General features: G+C 37.1%; 1 protein-coding gene across 2 annotated transcripts in view; it reads left to right on the forward strand.

Moving 5' to 3' along the window:
- The window catches only part of MDGA2 (MAM domain containing glycosylphosphatidylinositol anchor 2), a 981,798-nt gene that overhangs the window by 416,720 nt on the left and 546,043 nt on the right, over positions 1 to 19,035 (forward strand). For both annotated transcript variants that reach the window (XM_079779348.1, XM_079779347.1), the window contains exon 2: positions 4,960 to 5,099. In XM_079779348.1, the coding sequence (XP_079635474.1) occupies positions 4,960 to 5,099 (140 nt within the window). The remainder of the gene's footprint in view (positions 1 to 4,959; positions 5,100 to 19,035) is intronic.

Genomic DNA, 19,035 nt, shown 5'->3' on the forward strand with positions numbered 1-19,035 from the left:
CCCTAGGACAGATAAGGAGTTAAGGTTTATACGCCATTTTGAACTAAAGAGAAGGGATTGTTGTGGTTTAGGTCTTCAAAGTAGAGGAAGGCACTTGCTCACATGGAGATTGAAAAGCAAAAGCTTGGTTAACAATTGTTTTCTGGGCCATCTTTAACAATGGGTCACAGAGAGACCTTTGGTCAAATGGGTCTTGCTAGCTCCTCCTTATCTATCACAAACTAGTTTAATCCTATCTAATAAAGAGGGAATATGTTAATTGACCCTCACACTGTTGCAAAGATGGCGGCACCCACAGCCAATAAGGAGGGAATATGCTTATTCACTGCCACGCCCTAAAAGATGGCAGCGCCCACAGCCACAAGATGGCAGCGCCCAGTTCCCTCAGCCCCACTGGGGCGGCAGGCACATGGGAAGGCTGCGTGCCTGCCTCTGGAGTCCCCCAGTCCCTTCAGCTCCCAGCTGCCCAGGGCTGGCCTGAGGCACAGGCAAGCCTCGGATGGTAGTCGCCCAGCCACCCAGGGCTGCCCGAGGCTCAGGTAATCAGGGCCGGCTGAGGCTTGTGTTGCTGGCAGTGGCAACAGCAGAGGTGTGATGGGGCATTGCCTTCCCCTGATCGCCAGGGCGCCTCCCACCCCTGAGGGCTCCTGGACTGTGAGAGGGGGCAGGCCGGGCTGAGGGATGCCCCCCTCCAGTGCATGAATTTTCATGCACCGGGCCTCCAGTTACACTATAATTATCTGTGGTGATAGTCACCTTCCCTGAGCTGGTACTCCATCTAAATTTCTTCAGGCAGTTAGGGAGACGATCAAAATTTTTTTCCTGTGTCTTTGTTTCTTAAAAATAACCAGCTTAAAATGATCAATATTCCAAAGGCATATTTTGGGATAGCAAGCCCTATTTCCTCTCAATGTTCTCAGACTTTACTTCTAATTTGAAAATAAGAGCATTGTACCTGGATGAGCTCTAAGACCTGTTAAGTTGATTTTTCGGCAGAACAAAGTAGTTAATGGAAGCTTCCAAAATGTTCACCTTATCATTGAGCAGTTGAAGTAGTGAACATTTTGAATAAACATTTTGTTTATTTCCAGTTACAATTGACATACAATATTATACTAGTTTGAGGTATACAACATAGTGATTAGACACTTTTATTCCTTATGAAGTGATCACCTTGATGATGCTAGTACCCATCTGGCACCATACATAGTTATTGCAATACTAGAGGCCCAGTGCATGAAATTCATGCATGGGTAGGGTCCCTAGGCCTGGCCAGTGATCAGGGCCATTAGGTTCCCTGCCTCCCAGCCTCCCCACTTCCTCCTTCCCTAGCCACCTGAACGCCGCCACCACTGCGCCCCCCCCCCCCCCCGCCGCCCACTCCTCACCTCCCCATCTCCTCGCCTCCCCATCTCCTCCTTCCCTTGCTCCTTCAGCTGCAGCTGGTCACCTGCCATGTTTTACGCCACCCCCTGGTGGTCATCACATGTCATAGCAAGTGATCGAACTCCCTGTCTCCCTTTTATATACACTGAGTGGCCAGATTATTATGATCTCTGAACGCATAATAATCTGGCCACTCAGTATATATATATTAGAGGCCCGGTGCATTAATTCAAGCATGGGTGGGGTCCAGCCAGCCTGGCCAGGGGATGGGGACATGGGTAGTTGGCCAGCCTGCCTGCTGGTAGAACTCCTGGTCAAGGGAACAATTTGCATATTAGCCTTTTATTATATAGGATATACACTGAGTGGCCAGATTATTATGCATTCAGAGATCATAATAATCTGGCCCCTCAGTGTATATATAAAAGGCATTTTATCCTTTTATATATATAGATTATTGACTATATTCCCTATGCTTTACTTTATATTCCTTTGACTATTTTTAAAACTGGCAATTTTTTTCTTCTTAATTCTTTTCACTTTTTACCCATCCACCCAACATGAGATACTTAGCACACATTTTAATTCATAGGAGCAAAAATACATCTTTGACACTTACAATATGGAGAGTACTTCATCCTCCTATAAAATGGGTGGTAGCTTCATGATGATTATACTATATTACCTTTCCCAAGAATGTGTTAAAATACAGAAGAAAGTAGCAGAAAATTAACCCTTGTAAATGAACACAAAGTGCAGACTATATAATTTAAATGTTTTAAATAAGCTACTTATTTGCATAATTGTATTTTGGAAAGATATATCTTAAAATAGCAATACTATTCATTGACTTGAAATTACAACAAAAATAACAAGTATAAATTTGTCTGGAAAGGATGTCATGTTACTGTATAATTAGATCTATTTATAAACATGTGGGCTATCACTTATTAAGTTAAATTTGGCACTGATATATATTTCAAGGTAACGGACCTATATTTTCTATTTAACAATTTTCTACTTATATTTTGCAAATGTTTATTGACTTCATTAGTTTGTTATCTATTATGTGTATACAGTTGTACAGGACAGATCTTTTAAAATAAGTAACTCTTTAGTATCACTGGTCTAAATTGAAGTTTAAATGTGATCACTCTAGGGAATGAGTTGTAGGGAACATTGTATGACGTACTATATCAGAACACCTCGAGAAACACTACAGATAAGGATTTCTAAGGTTATAAAACTAAACAAATGTATAGACAGCATCCAAAGACATGGTAGAGAATTTTTGATAAATTGACCATAGACCAAAAAGGCATTTGATTTAAGCATCATTTCATTTTATAAACGAGTGAAATGATGCATAGCATGAAGTTCAGTTATTTGAAATAATTAAAAAGAAAAGACTATTTTATCCCTTGAAGTATTTTCCTTGAGTCCACAAATATTTAGAAGACCCAGGAAATTATTTCTGAGAATCTGATCTAAGTAGCACAGTTCTGTCATTATCTCAGCTGTTTGGTAAAAATGCAGATTCCTGAGGTTTTCTACATACATAACTCAGGTTTCTGAGTCTGTATTTTAAACAAGTTCCTGGGGAGTTTATTATGCATACTGAATGTAAAAAACTACTCTTCTAAACATACTCTACATTTTTATCCTACTGTTGGAAATTTTTACATGTCATTTGATACTGGGTATTGGAGAGTGGAATCCTGAATTTGAAGGCTAAAGAATAGGACTCTACTTGGGTATCCAGAAAGAAATTGAAATAACCACTTGTTTCATTATCCATAAGTAGCTTTTCTATCTTTCAGTTTCTGTTTGAAATTGAGAAGGATAATAAAAATGCCCTTTTCTATTATTGAAATCTATGAGTATTCTATACATTTGTGTCACATAAAACAAAGTTTAACATAGTGAAAACTTTCTTATTATGTTTTTATAGATTTCAGAGATGAAGGGAGAGGGAGAGAGAAATAGAAACATCAATGATGAGACAGAATCATTGATTGGCTGCCTCCTGCATGCCCCTATTGGGGACTGAGCCTATAACCTGGTCATGTGCTCTGACCACAATCAAACCATGACCTCCTGGTTCATAGGTCAATGCTCAACCACTGAGCCATATGGGCCAGGGGAAACTTTTTATTTTCAGAACACGGATTTTTCCAGAAGGTTTTTTTCCCCCATAAATTGGACTTACAATCGTTTTATGTCTTTCATAAAATCACTGTTTATTATCAAATTCTGTAGGATTTATGATACTTTTAAAGTTAAAATAAGAATTTCAAATATGCCTGCATTAATGTGTAAGCAACCACAGCCTCTACTAATAATACTGCTGTTTAGATTGAGATTGCTATCAAGACATTCTTGAGATTACTACTGTTCTTTACCTGTAGGTATATATAGCCTTTCCACTTGCCTTTAATTGAGATAACTCTTTCTCTCTCACTCCCAACTATATTATAAACTAAAATACTGCATTCCTAAATGGGGATGATATCCAGTTTGCAGCTAGCAAATGATGGTAATCTCCTTGATGACAGAAAACATTTATCTAAGTTTGTCATGACATGAAGTGCAAGTTTTTACAAATGGTGGGTTTCCAGTGATATGTGAACCAATGAGTGATCATCAAGTTTTATTGACTTGTGGGACACTAAAATAGGAGAAAATTATTTATATTGGTCAGCTTAATGAGAACTACATCTCTTTTGAATCAGAATTTCATATTTAGGCATCAATGATTTATTGACTTCTTCAGTGGCTTAATTCAATGACCATCTTTTGATCATATTAGTATGGTAATCTATAAATATTGAAAACTAAGTGGTGCCCTAACTGGTTTGGCTCAGTGGATAGAGCATCGGCCTATGGACTGAAGGGTACCAGGTTCGATTCCCTGTGAAGAACATGAACCTTGGTTGCAGGCACATCCCCAGTAGAGGGTGTGCAGGAGGCAGCTGATTGATGTTTCTCTTTCATCGATGTTTCTAATTCTCTATCCCTCTCTCTTCCTCTCTGTAAAAAATCAATAAAATATATTTAAAAGAAGAAGAAAACTAAGTGGCATGCAATTCCTGATAATTAAATCTTCTCATTCTTTAGCTTCCAGAGGGCTTATAAAATTGATAGAAAAATGACAGTGTCTTCACTTCAAATTCATTTTTTCTTACCAATAGTCTTCCTTTGCACTAACTAGTATTTGGACAACATCCTTTACTATATTAAAATTTGCATTTCAGAAAGGAAAGGACTCCTTACATTTTAACCATCAAATTTTATTATGTAGTTTTGTAATGATGGTGATTTTCTGAGTCACCAGTTTTCTCTCACGACCCTGTTTTTCCTTGACACATTAAAAATGTATTGGTGACTTTTCGATAAATTCCAAAGTTTTTGTCCAGCAAAATTTTTAATCCCTTGGGGATTCTAAGAGTGGTAAACTTGATAAACTCTACTCTGGTAAAATCTAATAAGAATTGCTTTTATAATGAGGATGATTCATGGGAAGATGGTATACTTATCTTTTTATGTATCTTGTCTCTCTTCCTGACTCAACAGCTCCCCCTACGGTTCGTATTGTGCACTCAGGGTTGGCCTGTAATATTGAGGAGGAGCGCTACTCTGAAAGAGTCTACACTATACGTGAAGGAGAAACCCTAGAATTGACCTGTTTGGTCACTGGACACCCACGTCCACAGGTGAGTCCTGAACCGTGACATTGGGGAAAACTATTTAAGTTTGTGTGTGTTTTAAATTCAAGCATTGGGGTGTAATATGTTGATTGCTAAACATTCAAGCTTGAAGTATTCATGTGGATTAAATAAAAAATTGAAATTTTTGTTTTTCCATTGTGAAAAATTTGGAAAACACTTTTAAGGAAGCTATTGAAAACAAAACTGCAAAAATATCTCAGTAATATAACTGAGTAATATAATTCATATGGCAATTAGTTTATGTTAGAATGTGGAACATGATTTCATGATGATATAATTGCTGCTGAGGAAGCACTTGTTCTAAAACCTGTGATGAATGAGGTCATGTTTACTGTCCTTAGTTGTTATATTCATAGAAACTTTGGAAAACAAGTTCTGGTAGGTGCTATATGCATTCATATTCTCAGAGTCATCACCTACAGCTTTTGTAAGCTATTTAATAGCAGGAACAGATACTGGGACTTTCAAAGTGCACTAAAATTAGAAACAATGAGCAAAGGAAAGCCTTGTAGGAGTGAGAAAAAGGGTTAGCTATAAGAAAATATAGTAGGTTATGCATCTATAATGTAAAAATTTACCTCGGATACAGAATATTCAGGATGCTTTACTCATTAATTGCCAATTTTTATTGTCATATATTTAACCTGACCTAGTACAAAATGTACATTGGTAATAAACTCAAACACTATGATATAACCTCTTATTTGGTAGAAAAAGTTACATGTTTTAAGTTTTTGTGTTACAGAGAAAAAAATCCAGCTAACACAACTATATAGGGGAAAGTAAAGAGCAATGTGGAAAGGGGGAATAAAGGGTGATGGAAGGAGACTTGAACTTGGGGTGATGAACATACATACAATATGTTGTATTCTAATACAGATGATGTATTGTAGAATTGCAGCTCAGAAAACTATATTTTTATTGACCAACGTTACTCCAAATAAATTCAATTAAAAAAGAGAAATGTGGAGATTTGCCGAAACCGGTTTGGCTCAGTGGATAGAGCTTTGGCCTGCGGACTGAGGGGTCCCAGGTTCGATTCCAGTCAAGGGCATGTACCTTGGTTGTGGGCACATCCCCAGTGCGGGGTGTGCAGGAGGCAGCTGATCGATGTTTCTCTCTCATCAATGTTTCTAACTCTCTATCCCTCTCCCTTCCTCTCTGTAAAAAATCAAAAAAATCAAAATAAATAAAAAAGAAATGTGGAGATTTCATGACCCATCATTTTAAGCTTGTCTTTTGCTCTTATCTTCCTTAATGCTTAATACTCAAGGATGTTATGATGCTACCATTTTGACCCTGAAGAAAAAATAAAAGTAAGCATATGAACTTCAAAGAATGAATAGATTGACAGAGATAATTATTCTCAAAACTAAAATGGTAAAATAGGTTTTATAAAACTCATATTGTTAATAATATGGAAAACCATAAAAGTAATCTAGAAAATAATTAAAAATATTGTAACTCATTATGGCTAAAATTGAAAATTATAACATTACTATTAACTGAAAATTGATTAAAGAATGAAATTGACTTAATGAAATTTATTTCTACAAATTTGACCCATTATAATCAGTCTTGGTAGAAAAAAATTGCAAACCTGGACATGTAAGGACTGAAGTAATAATTGTTAAAACTTGATATAGACAAAGAAGCTGATATGCAAAGCATTCTTATTTTTAAATGAATAGAGAAAACAATGGAGGCCAGTGAAAATTTTTTATTAAAATTTAGGGAGCGGGGTGGAGAAGGTCAATGGGGAAAAGGGAGAGCATCTATAATGCTTTCAACAATAAAGTTAAATTTTAAAAAATAATAAAAATACATATTTTCACTAAAAACAAATTCATAGTATGTATATGCATTTAAGACATAAATTTGTATTTCTCAGTGATGTTTTTCTACATGTTTTTGTTTGAACATTTTATAACTTAATGTGAGCAAAGTTCATGAAATTTCTCAATAAAATTGGTAGTATTATATGTGTAAAATAATTCATTTATATACATATTTCAAATGTAACATATCAAATATTATGCATTAAAAAACATCAGATTCACTCACATTATATTTATTGAGTATTCTATATTGTAAGTTGTAATGTTGCATTGTACAAAGTAGATTTGCCCAATGTCTAGAAAATATATATTTATTAAATATAGTTGCTTGCATGACTATTCTTTTAATATTCTTAATATTCTTAATGAGAGTATGAAAAAATGATATTTAAAATAGCAATAAATGAACTGATGCAAATTTGAAAAACAAACAAAAACATAGAATTAACTCAAGAATATGATCTCAAAGAAAATTTAGTGTGCTTATAATTTAATTATAATTTTTGTGCTTATATACATAGAACAAAAATTCCAGAATAAAAAATTTGGAATCAAAACCAGCTGTATGAGAGGCAGCTTATGGCAAGAGAAGATTCATTATGCTCGCATTATTCCAACACTGAATGTGCCAAATTCTGTACCTTCTAGGCGCCAAATTTTACATAAAAATGCAACTTATTATCTGTTTTTAAGTCATCCAGCTGTTCTGCTCTTTTAATCTCCATCCTTATCTTCCCTTAATATTAGAAATTTCTTATTTTATCCATAGAGCATCCCTTTCATGATGAAGTGCATTCTTTGCTCTCTAGCCAACCGAAAATAAGTTCTGATTCAAAGGACTAGAATGTTGCCTTATTTATTTTTCCTAAGCAATTCCATGTTTGGAAACATTTCACTTTGCTCTGATCTTAATGAAAATTTATTGTTTCAGTATTATCACTTCTGCATTCCTAGAAGTAATTCATGTGTTTGCAGGTGAATCAGTTTCAGCTCACACATCTGGTTTGAAAAATTAACTGGGCCTTTTCTTTGTCAACAAACTGTATATGGAAGGCTGGTAGAACAGCTGGGCCTTGGCAGCCTGGCCAAACACTGAAGGGCATGCTGCTGGCAGCTGGTCCTGAGGATGATTTTTCTTGGCTGATACTGTGAAGCTGGAATGGTTTTCTTGCTGCTTTGTCTAATCTGGATATGATAAGAGTTGGAAATGCAGTAGAAGAGAGAATTTCCTCATTCACTCTCCAGGAGAGTTCTTAGTCTGTTGCATATTCCTGTGGCAATGAGAGTCAATGATTTCCATTTTCAGAGATATCCAAAGATAATGTTCTCCTCAAAATTTTAAAAAATTTCTTTAAGAACATATTAGTTGGCAATGTGTATGATCTAAGGATGTTGATGTATCCAAGGGAAATACAATACAAGCAATGCAGTAGTTAAGAGCACGATATTGGAACCAGACTGCATGGGTAGTTGACCTTGGGGAAGTTCCTTAACCTCTCTGCTCTCTGCACCTCAGTTTTCTTATTTACATAATAGAGATGATGGTATTAATAATACCTTTATTATAGACTCCTTTTGATAATTAAATATGTATTCGAACTATATATGGACATATGTTGTTTTATATATATATATAAATATAAAAAATATATATGTACTAGAGGCCCAGTGCATGAAATTCCTGCACGGAGGGGGGATTCCCTCCACTCAGCCTGCACCTTCTCCAATTGGGGACCCCTTGCGGGATATTCGACCGGCAGTCAGACACCCCTCTCACAATCTGGGACCACTGGCTCCTAACTGCTCACCTGCCTGCCTGCCTGATTGCCCCTAACTGCTTCTGCCTGCAAGCTTGATCACCCCTAACTGCCCTGTCCTGCAGGCCTGATGTTGCCCCCAACTGCCCTCCTCTGCTGGCCAATTTGGTTCTGATTGCTCGGTTCCTATGCCAGCGTCAAAAGCTTCACCTCCTAGGCAGCCATTGGCTCCCACAGCACCCAGATTTGGTTCTCATTGTTCAGTTCCTATGCCAGTCAGTGTCAAAAACTCTGCCTCCTAGACAGCAATTGGCTCCCCACAGCACCCAGATTTGGTTCTCATTGGTCAGTTTCAATGCCAGTCAGTGTCAGAAGCTCCGCCTCCTAGGCAGCTATTGGTTCCCCACAGCACCCACCTTTGGTTCTGATTGGTCGGTTCCTATGCCAGTAAGTGTCAAAAGCCCTGCCTCCTAGGCAGCCATTGGCTCCCCCCAGCACCCACCTTTGGTTCTGATTGGTTGGTTCCTATGCCAGTCAGCATCTCCAGGCCTATCTCTGGGCCTGATCAAACCAGCAGGGCTTAACAGCAGCCCCCGTGGGGCCAGGAGAGAAAGAAAAGCCTGGCTGCTGTCGAAGATCAGAAAGAAAGAGGGAGATAAAGAGAGAGGTAAGTACACTGATCAACAGCTTCTTCTGAGGCTGCAGAACAGACCCTGACTCACTTTCTGGGTCTCAGCCACCTGAGCAGTCAGTGTTGGGTCTCCAGACTGCAGCTGGGCAACCCAGTGCTGACTTCCGGATGGTCTGCGTTTGGTTACAGGTTCAGCCCCTTCCCAAGCCCCAGGCTTTAGGCTTGGGAAGCGTTTCCCCCCCTCCCCCCCCCCCACCCCTCTGATGGCAGGCTCGGCCCCTCCTATGGCCAGTTGGGAGTGACCTGGGTGCCGAGGAGGTTCCCGGGACCCAGGTATGTATGCAAATTAACCGCCATCTTTGTTGGGTTAATTTGCATACTCACTCTGATTGGCTGTGGGCGTAGTGGAGGTACGGTCAATTTACATGTTTCTCTATTATTAGGTAAGATATTTAGCACATAAGCAATATATTGTCACATAATAAAACATATGTTGGCTTTTCATTATTTTAAAGTAATTTATGATTAGGCTCTAAGTCTTAGAATTGAATGTAGGTATTAAAATAAGATTTAAAAAATGTTTCTTAGCATTCTTATAATTGACTTTAAATCACATTAATTTAAATAAATTTTAATATTTTGTGTTTTAATGCTCTGGATAACCTTTATATTTCTGTTTATTAGCTTTTTTTTTAGCTTGCAAGGACTAGAATTATGTTCAGATTACCTTCTTTAATGAGTTTATTATAAAGGTGTATGGAGGTTTAAGAAAGAAAGGAGGTATTTGCCAGTAAATCTACCAATCTAATTTTACCTCTAGACATCCATAATTTCAGGATTCATCTACTCACTTCCTTTTCATTTCCTTCCTTCCTTCCTTCTCTCTCTCTCTCTCTCACTTAATATTATCATACCAATAATAAATTAATTATGGGTATAGTAAAGGATTTTAACAATAGGATGTTTAACATGAATGTTCCCTTTCACTTTTCTACCCATTTCCAGGGATAAATATTAAATAGTTTGGTATATACCTTCCCATCCTGTTCAGTGCATCTGAATAAATATAATTATACTAGAGGCGCACTGCACAAAATTCGTGCATGGGGGGGGGGGTCCTCTCAGCCCAGCCTGCACCCTCTCCAATCCAGGACCCCTTGGGGGATGTCCGACTGCCGATTTAGGCCTGATCACCTGCCTGCCTGCCTGATCACCCCTAACTCCCCCCCCCTCCCCGCCAGTCTGATCACGCCTAACTGCCTCTGCCTGCCAGCCTGATCGACCCTAACTGCCCCTCCTGTGGGCCTGGTCACCAACTGACCCCCTCTGCTGGCCTGGTCACCCCCAACTGCCTCCCTGCTGGCCTGGTTGCCCCCAACTGACCCCCAATGGCCTGGTCACTCCCAACTGCCCCCCTGCCTGCCTGTCACCACCAACTAACCCCCCTGCCAGCCTTGTCACCCCATGCAGCCTGCTGTTTGGTCATCCTTCTGGTTGTTTCAGTTGTGATGGCCCCTGACTTTTTATACATTAGGATATGTTCATTCATTTTTTTAAAATTAGATAATGATAAGTATTATTCCATGAGTAGAATTTTTCAGTTGTCCATGTGATCAAATGAGCAAGTATAGATCCAGCCTACTTATTCTCAATGTGTGCTGCCTGGAAAGAACTTGTTAACAATGAAAATTCTCAGGCCCATCACATCAGAAACTCCTACTTTGGGACCAGCAATAGGCTTGTGTTTTAGCAGGCCTTCAGATAATTCTGATGTCCACCAAAGTTTGAGAACCATTGACTTAGTGCATTACCTTCACAAAGGCTGAGTTGTACATTCTACTGTGTGGGTGCATTACACATTGTAATTATTGCCATTTTATTCAACATCAAACTACTTACATATTTTCACTATCACAAACAATAGTCAAATGGACACTTCTATTATGTATATGTTTGCCTACATCTTTGTTACATGTATGCCAACGTTTCTATAGGATACTTTCCTTTATTAAAATGTAATTATTTGGCCAAACTTGAAAGTGAATTTTACTTACTTCCTCACCACAAATGAATCATTTAAAAATTTGCCAATTTGATGTGTGAAAGTAAATTACACTCTATGAAGTTTAAATTTGTATTTTCTTAATCATTAGTCAGTTTGAACTTTTTCCCACACAGGCCCAAATATATCAATCATTTGTATATCTTCTTTGTCTATTGATAGTTCTTATCTACTTTTTTTTCTTACCAGTTTGCTGCTTGTCTTCTTGCATACTACATCATTAAGTTTAATATCTGATACATATGCTACAAATTTCATCTTCCAGTGTGATGTCTTTAATATAGTGTATGTTATTTTTATTCAGAGGTTTTTGTTTTTTTAAAAGATGAAGTATTTTATCTTTTTATTTGGGGCCCTGAAGTTTTGTAACTACTTTAGCAAGTTTCCTCATGTTAATACATCTTACATTGTGTGTGTTTTTCTAAAAGCTTATACTGATTTATATATTTGATGACTAAATCACCAGGAAATAGTTTTTTCAATAGTGTGAAATATTAGTGTTCTCTTTTTTCTTGGTCTCACTCTGCCCTAATCTATACAGGTTAGTCAACATTATTCCCATCAGCCTTAAAATGCTATTTTCTCTTTCTCTCTCTCTCTTTTTTTTTTTAACCGAGTAATACTTGACATATTATATTAATTTCAGGTGTACAACATAATGATTCCATATTTTTTCTTGTGATGGTAACCTTAAAAACATTTTTACACTGTGTAATGTTTAAGATTAAATATGAAAACATTTAAAAGATGTTAAAAATCCTATTGCTATCATTTAAAAAGTTGCATTATTCTATTTTAACATTCTAATTATCCCTTTTTGTGCCATGTCATGGTTTTCAATTTCCAAACTTTTACAATATAGTTTGATGTGTAGGAAAGCAAGTCACTTCTTTGTCACTGTTTTTCAATATTTCCTTGATTGGCCTCAAACAGTCTGCTCTTCTCTATGAATATGAAAATGATATTTTCATGTTTTTCACCCAAATAAATGTTGGGATTTTAAAAAATATATTTTTGTATTGATTTCAGAGAGGAAGGGAGAGGGAGAGAGAGATAGAAACATCAGTGATGAGAGAGAATCATTGATTGGCTGCCTCTGCAGGCCTCTCACCAGGGATTGAACCCACAATGTTGAACTGTGACCTCCTCCTTCATAGTTCGATACTCAACCATAAGCCATGCTTGCTGGGCAACGTTGGGATTTTAGTTATATCGCATCGTTCTTGCAGTGAGACCATGTGGTAGAAAGCATGACAAACTTTTACAAAGAACTTCTCAGTAGGATACTGAATATTTTAGAGTTCTCAGACATAAATACAGTTTATTGTAATCAACATACTGTGAGGATCTTTGAATTTGTTTTAATAAGAAACATAGGTATGCATATCTGGAAGGCTGGAAGATATTGACCATTCATTTTTAAAAATAAAACAAAGGAAAGTGCAACAATTGACCCCCTCCTCCCCATTCCTGCCACCTCAACAGTAAAGATAAATTTTAAGAACAACCTACAGCACTGACTATAAGGACTTCCATATTCAGACCAAAAAAAATTTGACATGAAAAACTGAAAAGAAAAATGTCCATCAATTAAAACAGCTCTACTTTCATGAGTTGGCTTTCTGGATAAGATTTTATCTGAGTAATATTTTATTACTAAAATATTTTTTAAGACCACTCATTAAAAATACTTACGTATATCCAAAGACTAAAATAAAAAGCACTAAAACTGTCTACTAGGTTATTACAATTCATCCCTAGGGAGTTTTTGCTTTGTGGATAAAAACAAAATAAAACAAAAAATAAATAGGTCAAGACAATTTTTCAATTTTACAATAGGATCACATTCAGTCATTTGTTTGCTATATAAATACATTCTTGATGTTAAGACTGTTTCAGTGTTGTTGATATTTTTATTCTTATTCATTTTCTATGTAGATTATAAAGTGATAATCTTATAATTAAATTCTTAGCAAATCTTTGTAACAGGTTCTTCAGTTTGAAACCATTACTGGTACCTGTGTGTTGTCTTTTGCAAATATTTTCTATATTTTGGTTCATATTGCCATATTTTTTTTCTAATTCAGCTATTAAATTTCTTAAAATAATGTTACTGCTTGCACAAGGAAAACAGACATTAGATTTTGGATTCATGTCCAATTAAGTGGGCAGAATTGAGATCTGCTATCTAATCAGAGATCATATAATATTACATTTATTCCCTCACATGGATTAAATAATTATTCTTTTAATCTCTCTGATACATTAAGTAAGATACTTTCCAACTAAAAAAAACTAATATTTTTTTCAGTGAATCCTTGGAAAAGATATGTGAAAGAGTTTTAGCCAAGCATTAATATCACAAATTCTATATCCAGAGCTACCTTTACAGTCTCTCTCTTTCATGCACATACACATACACATCTTGTCTCATTCCCTGGCAATATACAATTTTATTAAGTTCACGTTTACATGGGTAAATATATTCACCACAGCTTGTAGGAGGAAGCTCATTTAACATGAAAAACTAAAATAAAAAAGTGCATCCATCAAAACAGTTCTACTTTGATTGATGTCATACATTCAAATAGTTTTGTTTTCACTGAATTTTATATATCATATAGGAAGCCTTTTTTGGTTCAAAACTTTAATATACACTCAAATTGCTGCTTTTTACTCCCAGTCCATCAGCATATCCAAAGATTTTTTAAAATTTAATGAAAATCCTCATAAATTTAGAGAGTCATTTTTGCTCCTTGGAAGATCTGAATTAATTTACAGCTTTCTCAGAATTTATCTTTTATTTAATTACATGGAAAGTCATGTATTTAGAGGAAACATTTAATATCCACATCAGTCACTTGCTCAAAAAATATTAATGTACTGAATGAGATAATACATGTAGATAATTTAGCAGCGTGCCTAGCAAAAAGTAATTGCGGAGTACATCATCATCATATTTGTGATTGAATTGTTGATAAATAATAATAATATATTTTATCAAATTAATAAATGTAAGCTATTATTTTCATCAATACACAATTGCAGGTAACCCAATACAGTACGTAGAGTATTCCTGTCTCTCCCATTGAAGTTGGTCTTGGTCATATGCCTGGCTTTAGCTAATGGATTTCAAGCTAGCTCAAACAGGTATGAGTCTGGATTTTGATAGTAGGGAGAATTTGAGGTGGAAACACTCTTCCATGACTTGGGTTTGATTGTCTGGAAGAATACCTGGAGGCAGCCCTAGTATGTTGTTATGATGGCCCTTTGAAATTTAGAAACCTACCATGATGACTTTCAAAAAATTAGATAGAGATATTGGAACTGTCTTTGCAGAATAATAAAGAAGATCTCAGAAGACTCTAAAGGGTGGGAATGTTAGCATCGATTTATTAGATCAGACTTGTTTTTAAAGGTTTCCCAGGGACAATCCTGTAAATGCACTGGCATCTTTGAGAAGCTCAGGGGTGAATGTTCTCTGTGTACTGGGGTTGAAGTAGAGGATGCTGCCATGAACTGGGATCTCTAAACTCAACAGGTTGATAGGATTCTGAAATGACAGGGACTGAGTGGGAACACTTCATCAGCAGACACAGTGTAGATATAAATAGTGTAATGAGCAGCAATGTCAGAATAACAACCAGGTTGCTTTTATCTATAGGGCTATGTGGTAATGAATAATAGATTATTGTGTCTTTAGGGATAAAAAATAGGGGTAGCTGTCTAGAGTGGTACTTGACTACTACAAATGGACAAAAATGACACCTAGTGAAGAGGTTGACATTTTATAATGTTATACAAAATCATAATCATTCATCCAGTTTAAAAATCTAAACTAGTTCACAGAGCCAGCACTCATTGTTTGAAAGGGAAACCAGGTTTTTTGAGGAAAGACCTAGTAATATTAGAAGCTTACACAAAAAATACAATCTGAATCTTTTTCCTAAGGGATTTGTGGCTGTTTGTCACAGTAATTTGCAATGGAGAAAGAGGAATACCAAGACTTTTTGAGGGTCATTGAAGGTACAGAGTCTGAGATGGCACTGAAATCAATGGACTTGTAATGCTAACACAGAGTTGGGGGTTATGAATGTCATGTGATAAATGGAGCCCTGGCCTAGATAAGTGGGCAATGGTTATTTCTCCAGACTCCAAGTAAATAAGTGGAATGGATATATTAGCAGCTGGCAGGATCCTCACATTGATTATCTGACTTGTGAATTCAGTCAGAATCTTTATGATAGGAAGGACCCAGTGGAATCCTATAAAATGGTTCCTCTCAATTCAAATACTAGATCAGAAGTAATACTGAATCCCAGGAGAAATTTTGAGATTAGGTAATACCATTAAAAACTTGACAATGAAGAAGTAGTAGTCTCCATTATGCCCCCTTCCCCCCCCCCAAAAAAAAAAAAGCTAGGTGGATTATGGCAGATGATGGTAGACTCTGGAAAATAATCTAGCCAGATTGTTGTTGCTGGGCCAGATGTGGTGTCTTCACTGGAACAAATCAACACACCTCTGACACTAATTGGTAGGCAGCTAGTCATTTGACAAATAAATGTTTTTCAATTTTTATCAAAAAGAATAATTTAAAGTTTGCTTTTATATGGGGATGGACAGCAATCCATATGTACTGCTCCATTTTGGGTCAAGATTAACTCTCTTATTCTATGTAACAGGGACCCAGATCATCTTGGTAATCAACAGTCCATTATATTGATTACATCATATCATTTTGATCTTTTGAACTAGCAGTAACACGTACTCTGGATGCCATAGTGAGATAAACACTTTCCAGAGATGAGAAATAACATACCCCAAATTGTAGTGGTCTGTCAAATTGGTGAAGATTTTCTCAAGTCCAATAGTCTGGGCATGCTAGGATATTCCATCTAAGATTATAAAAAAAACTAGAGGCCCAGTGCACGAAATCGTGCACGAGTAGGGTCCCTAGGCCTAGCCTGTGATCAGGGCCATGTCTGATGCCCTACAATACCCCACGATGCCTCACGATGCCCCGCGAAGCTCTGTGACGCTTGTCTCCGCTGCCCCGTGATGACCTGTGAAGCTCCACAACACTTACCTCTGCCACCCCACAATGCTCCACGAAGCTCCCAGCCCCGCGAAGCTCCACAACACTTACCTCTGCCACCCCACAATGCTCCACGAAGCTCCCTGCCCCGCGAAGCTCCTGGGAAGCTCCTTGATGCTCTCCTCCGCCGCCCCACAATGCTCCGCGAAGCTCCCTGCTCCACTACGCTCCGTCAACACTCTGCGCTGCCGCCTGGTGATGCTCCTCAATGCTCCCTGCCCGCAACGCTCCGCGACGCTCACCTCCACCACCCCGCAAAGATCCGTGAAGCTCCCCACCCTGTGATATTCACCTCCACTGCTCCACGGTGCTCCCCGCTGGATGCTCACTGCCCACAGCCTGCCGCTGCTCAACAGTCCCCAATCCCCCCCCGCACCGCCACCCCCGGGGGGTGGACCGAGAGGTGGTCAATGCATCTCATAGTGACTGGTCGATGGTCATTATGGTCGTGACGCTGTTATGGTCGCTGGCCTTTTATTATATAGGATTTGCTGTTTATAATCCCTACCGCTGAGAAAGAGGGCCAGTGTATGGTAAGCTGTTTTGAATTTTAGGGGCTCCATGTACTACATTTGGAAATATTGTTCCAGTTACTTTATCAGGTAACCATAAAGGCTATCAGTTTCAAGTAGGTCTTAGAGGAAGAGAGGGCTCTGCAGTAACCCCAGGTTTTAGTTCAAACTGCTTTCCTGCTTAGGCAGTAGCATCTGGCATATTTGGGGTTGGATAAAATTCCTGTGTGAATTCTTTGTTAAGTGCTAAGAAGGGACTATAGATTTATAGATTCTGAAAGAAGACTAAACTTTTTACTGCAGAGTATTAATTGCTCTTTGAAAAGCAGCTCTTTGGTCAATAGAGAATAGGAACCTATGGATACATGCCCCCTTGGTTGGGCAATTATGTGAAACATTGTACAACATGACTCTTCAGAGGGTCCCAGTAGAATGGGGCCACAGTCACTCTCAGCAGTGACTAGCACAATAAAATTTGCTGTTTTGGTTTTTCCTCCTTTTCTGTGTCACATTTCACAGTCCCCTACTCTGTGTCTCTGGGGTTATCTACTTGTAATCTCTTATTTCACACCTTTCCCCCCGCCCCCCTGGGGAAATTCCAGGATGAGGCAGTACCAGTCTCCTGGACTCAGATCTAATGAGGAGTACATTTATACACCCAGCCCTAGTTTCCTATTCCTTACTGTTAACCTTATGTTGTTTAATTGTGTTTCTGAATTATTCTACTTCTACTTTTCCAGAAGACTCATAAAGGAAAACCACAAATCATTAGCTAAGGTCTGATGTTCAATCGCATTTTGCTTTTATTTCTTAAGACTTTTATGTAATATAATAGCAGAGGTATGGACTATATTTTCCTAATGTATTCTCCCTATATCTTTAAAAAATGTATTTTACTTGAGTTAAATCTAAGTAACAAAGTTTGCAAGTTCATGTACAAGAAATTTTGTGTGGTGAAGTTTGATGATATAAATACAGACTGAGCATTTGTTGGGTTATGGCCACTTTGCCTCTCGTGGTCAAAACTGGATCTTCAGAGAGATCAGAAAGCAGGTCTCAAAACAGAGTCAAAATAATTAGGTGTATAAATCACATGGAATTTTGAAATTAGATGTCCTCTTTTGAAATTATATATTTTAATGAAAAATATAGGTAGGAGTGATAAGATTATAACCATCATTGTATTATAGCAATTAACATGAAATAAATGTTTAAAAATGATCAGGACATTTAAAAAGGAGAGGATGAAATCAATACTACAGATCAACATACAATTGAGAATTTCTTGGTTGTATTGTTCATAGTTAAATGTATCATTTTAAGATAAACAGTTTCAGTTCTTTTAATGTACAGGTCCTACAGAGTTACATAGGCATTGATGCATTGGATTTTGGTTATTAGAAGAATACTTCTATAGTTTTACTTATGTATTATTTAACTTGGGAGATCTCAAAGTGGGAGATATTCTACAATATAGTTTTTTCCTCAGCTTTTCAGTCTTTTTTCCTAGTAGTTATTAAACTGTCAATAAAATCTAAATGCACATAGCTTAACATTGTTTTATATGAAATTTTTCATGATGGGTTGATAACCAAATTAATTTATGTTTTTCAATATATCTTACATATATGTTGTGTGTGTATACATACATATATGTATACATGTATATATTCACTTACATAGACATACTTAAATATATATTTATATATATATACATATAAAGATAAATCCAAAAAGAATGAGTAATTTAGCCAGATTTATTATGTCATAAATGATCATTTATAGTTAAATTAATCTCTACTATAGGAGCCTCACCTTATCCATGGGGGTTTCCCCAAAACCCTAGTGGATCTCTGAAACCACAGATAGCAAAAATCCCTATATATAGTAGGTATCTTTTTCTATACAAGTATACTTAAGACATAATTTAATTTTTAAATTAGGCACAATAAGGGATTAGTAGTAATAACTAATAATAAATATAACAATTATAATAATATACCATAATGAAAGTTATGTGAAA

Source organism: Cnephaeus nilssonii (assembly GCF_951640355.1).
Source record: "Cnephaeus nilssonii genome assembly, chromosome: 1".
Classification (NCBI taxonomy): domain Eukaryota; kingdom Metazoa; phylum Chordata; class Mammalia; order Chiroptera; family Vespertilionidae; genus Cnephaeus; species Cnephaeus nilssonii.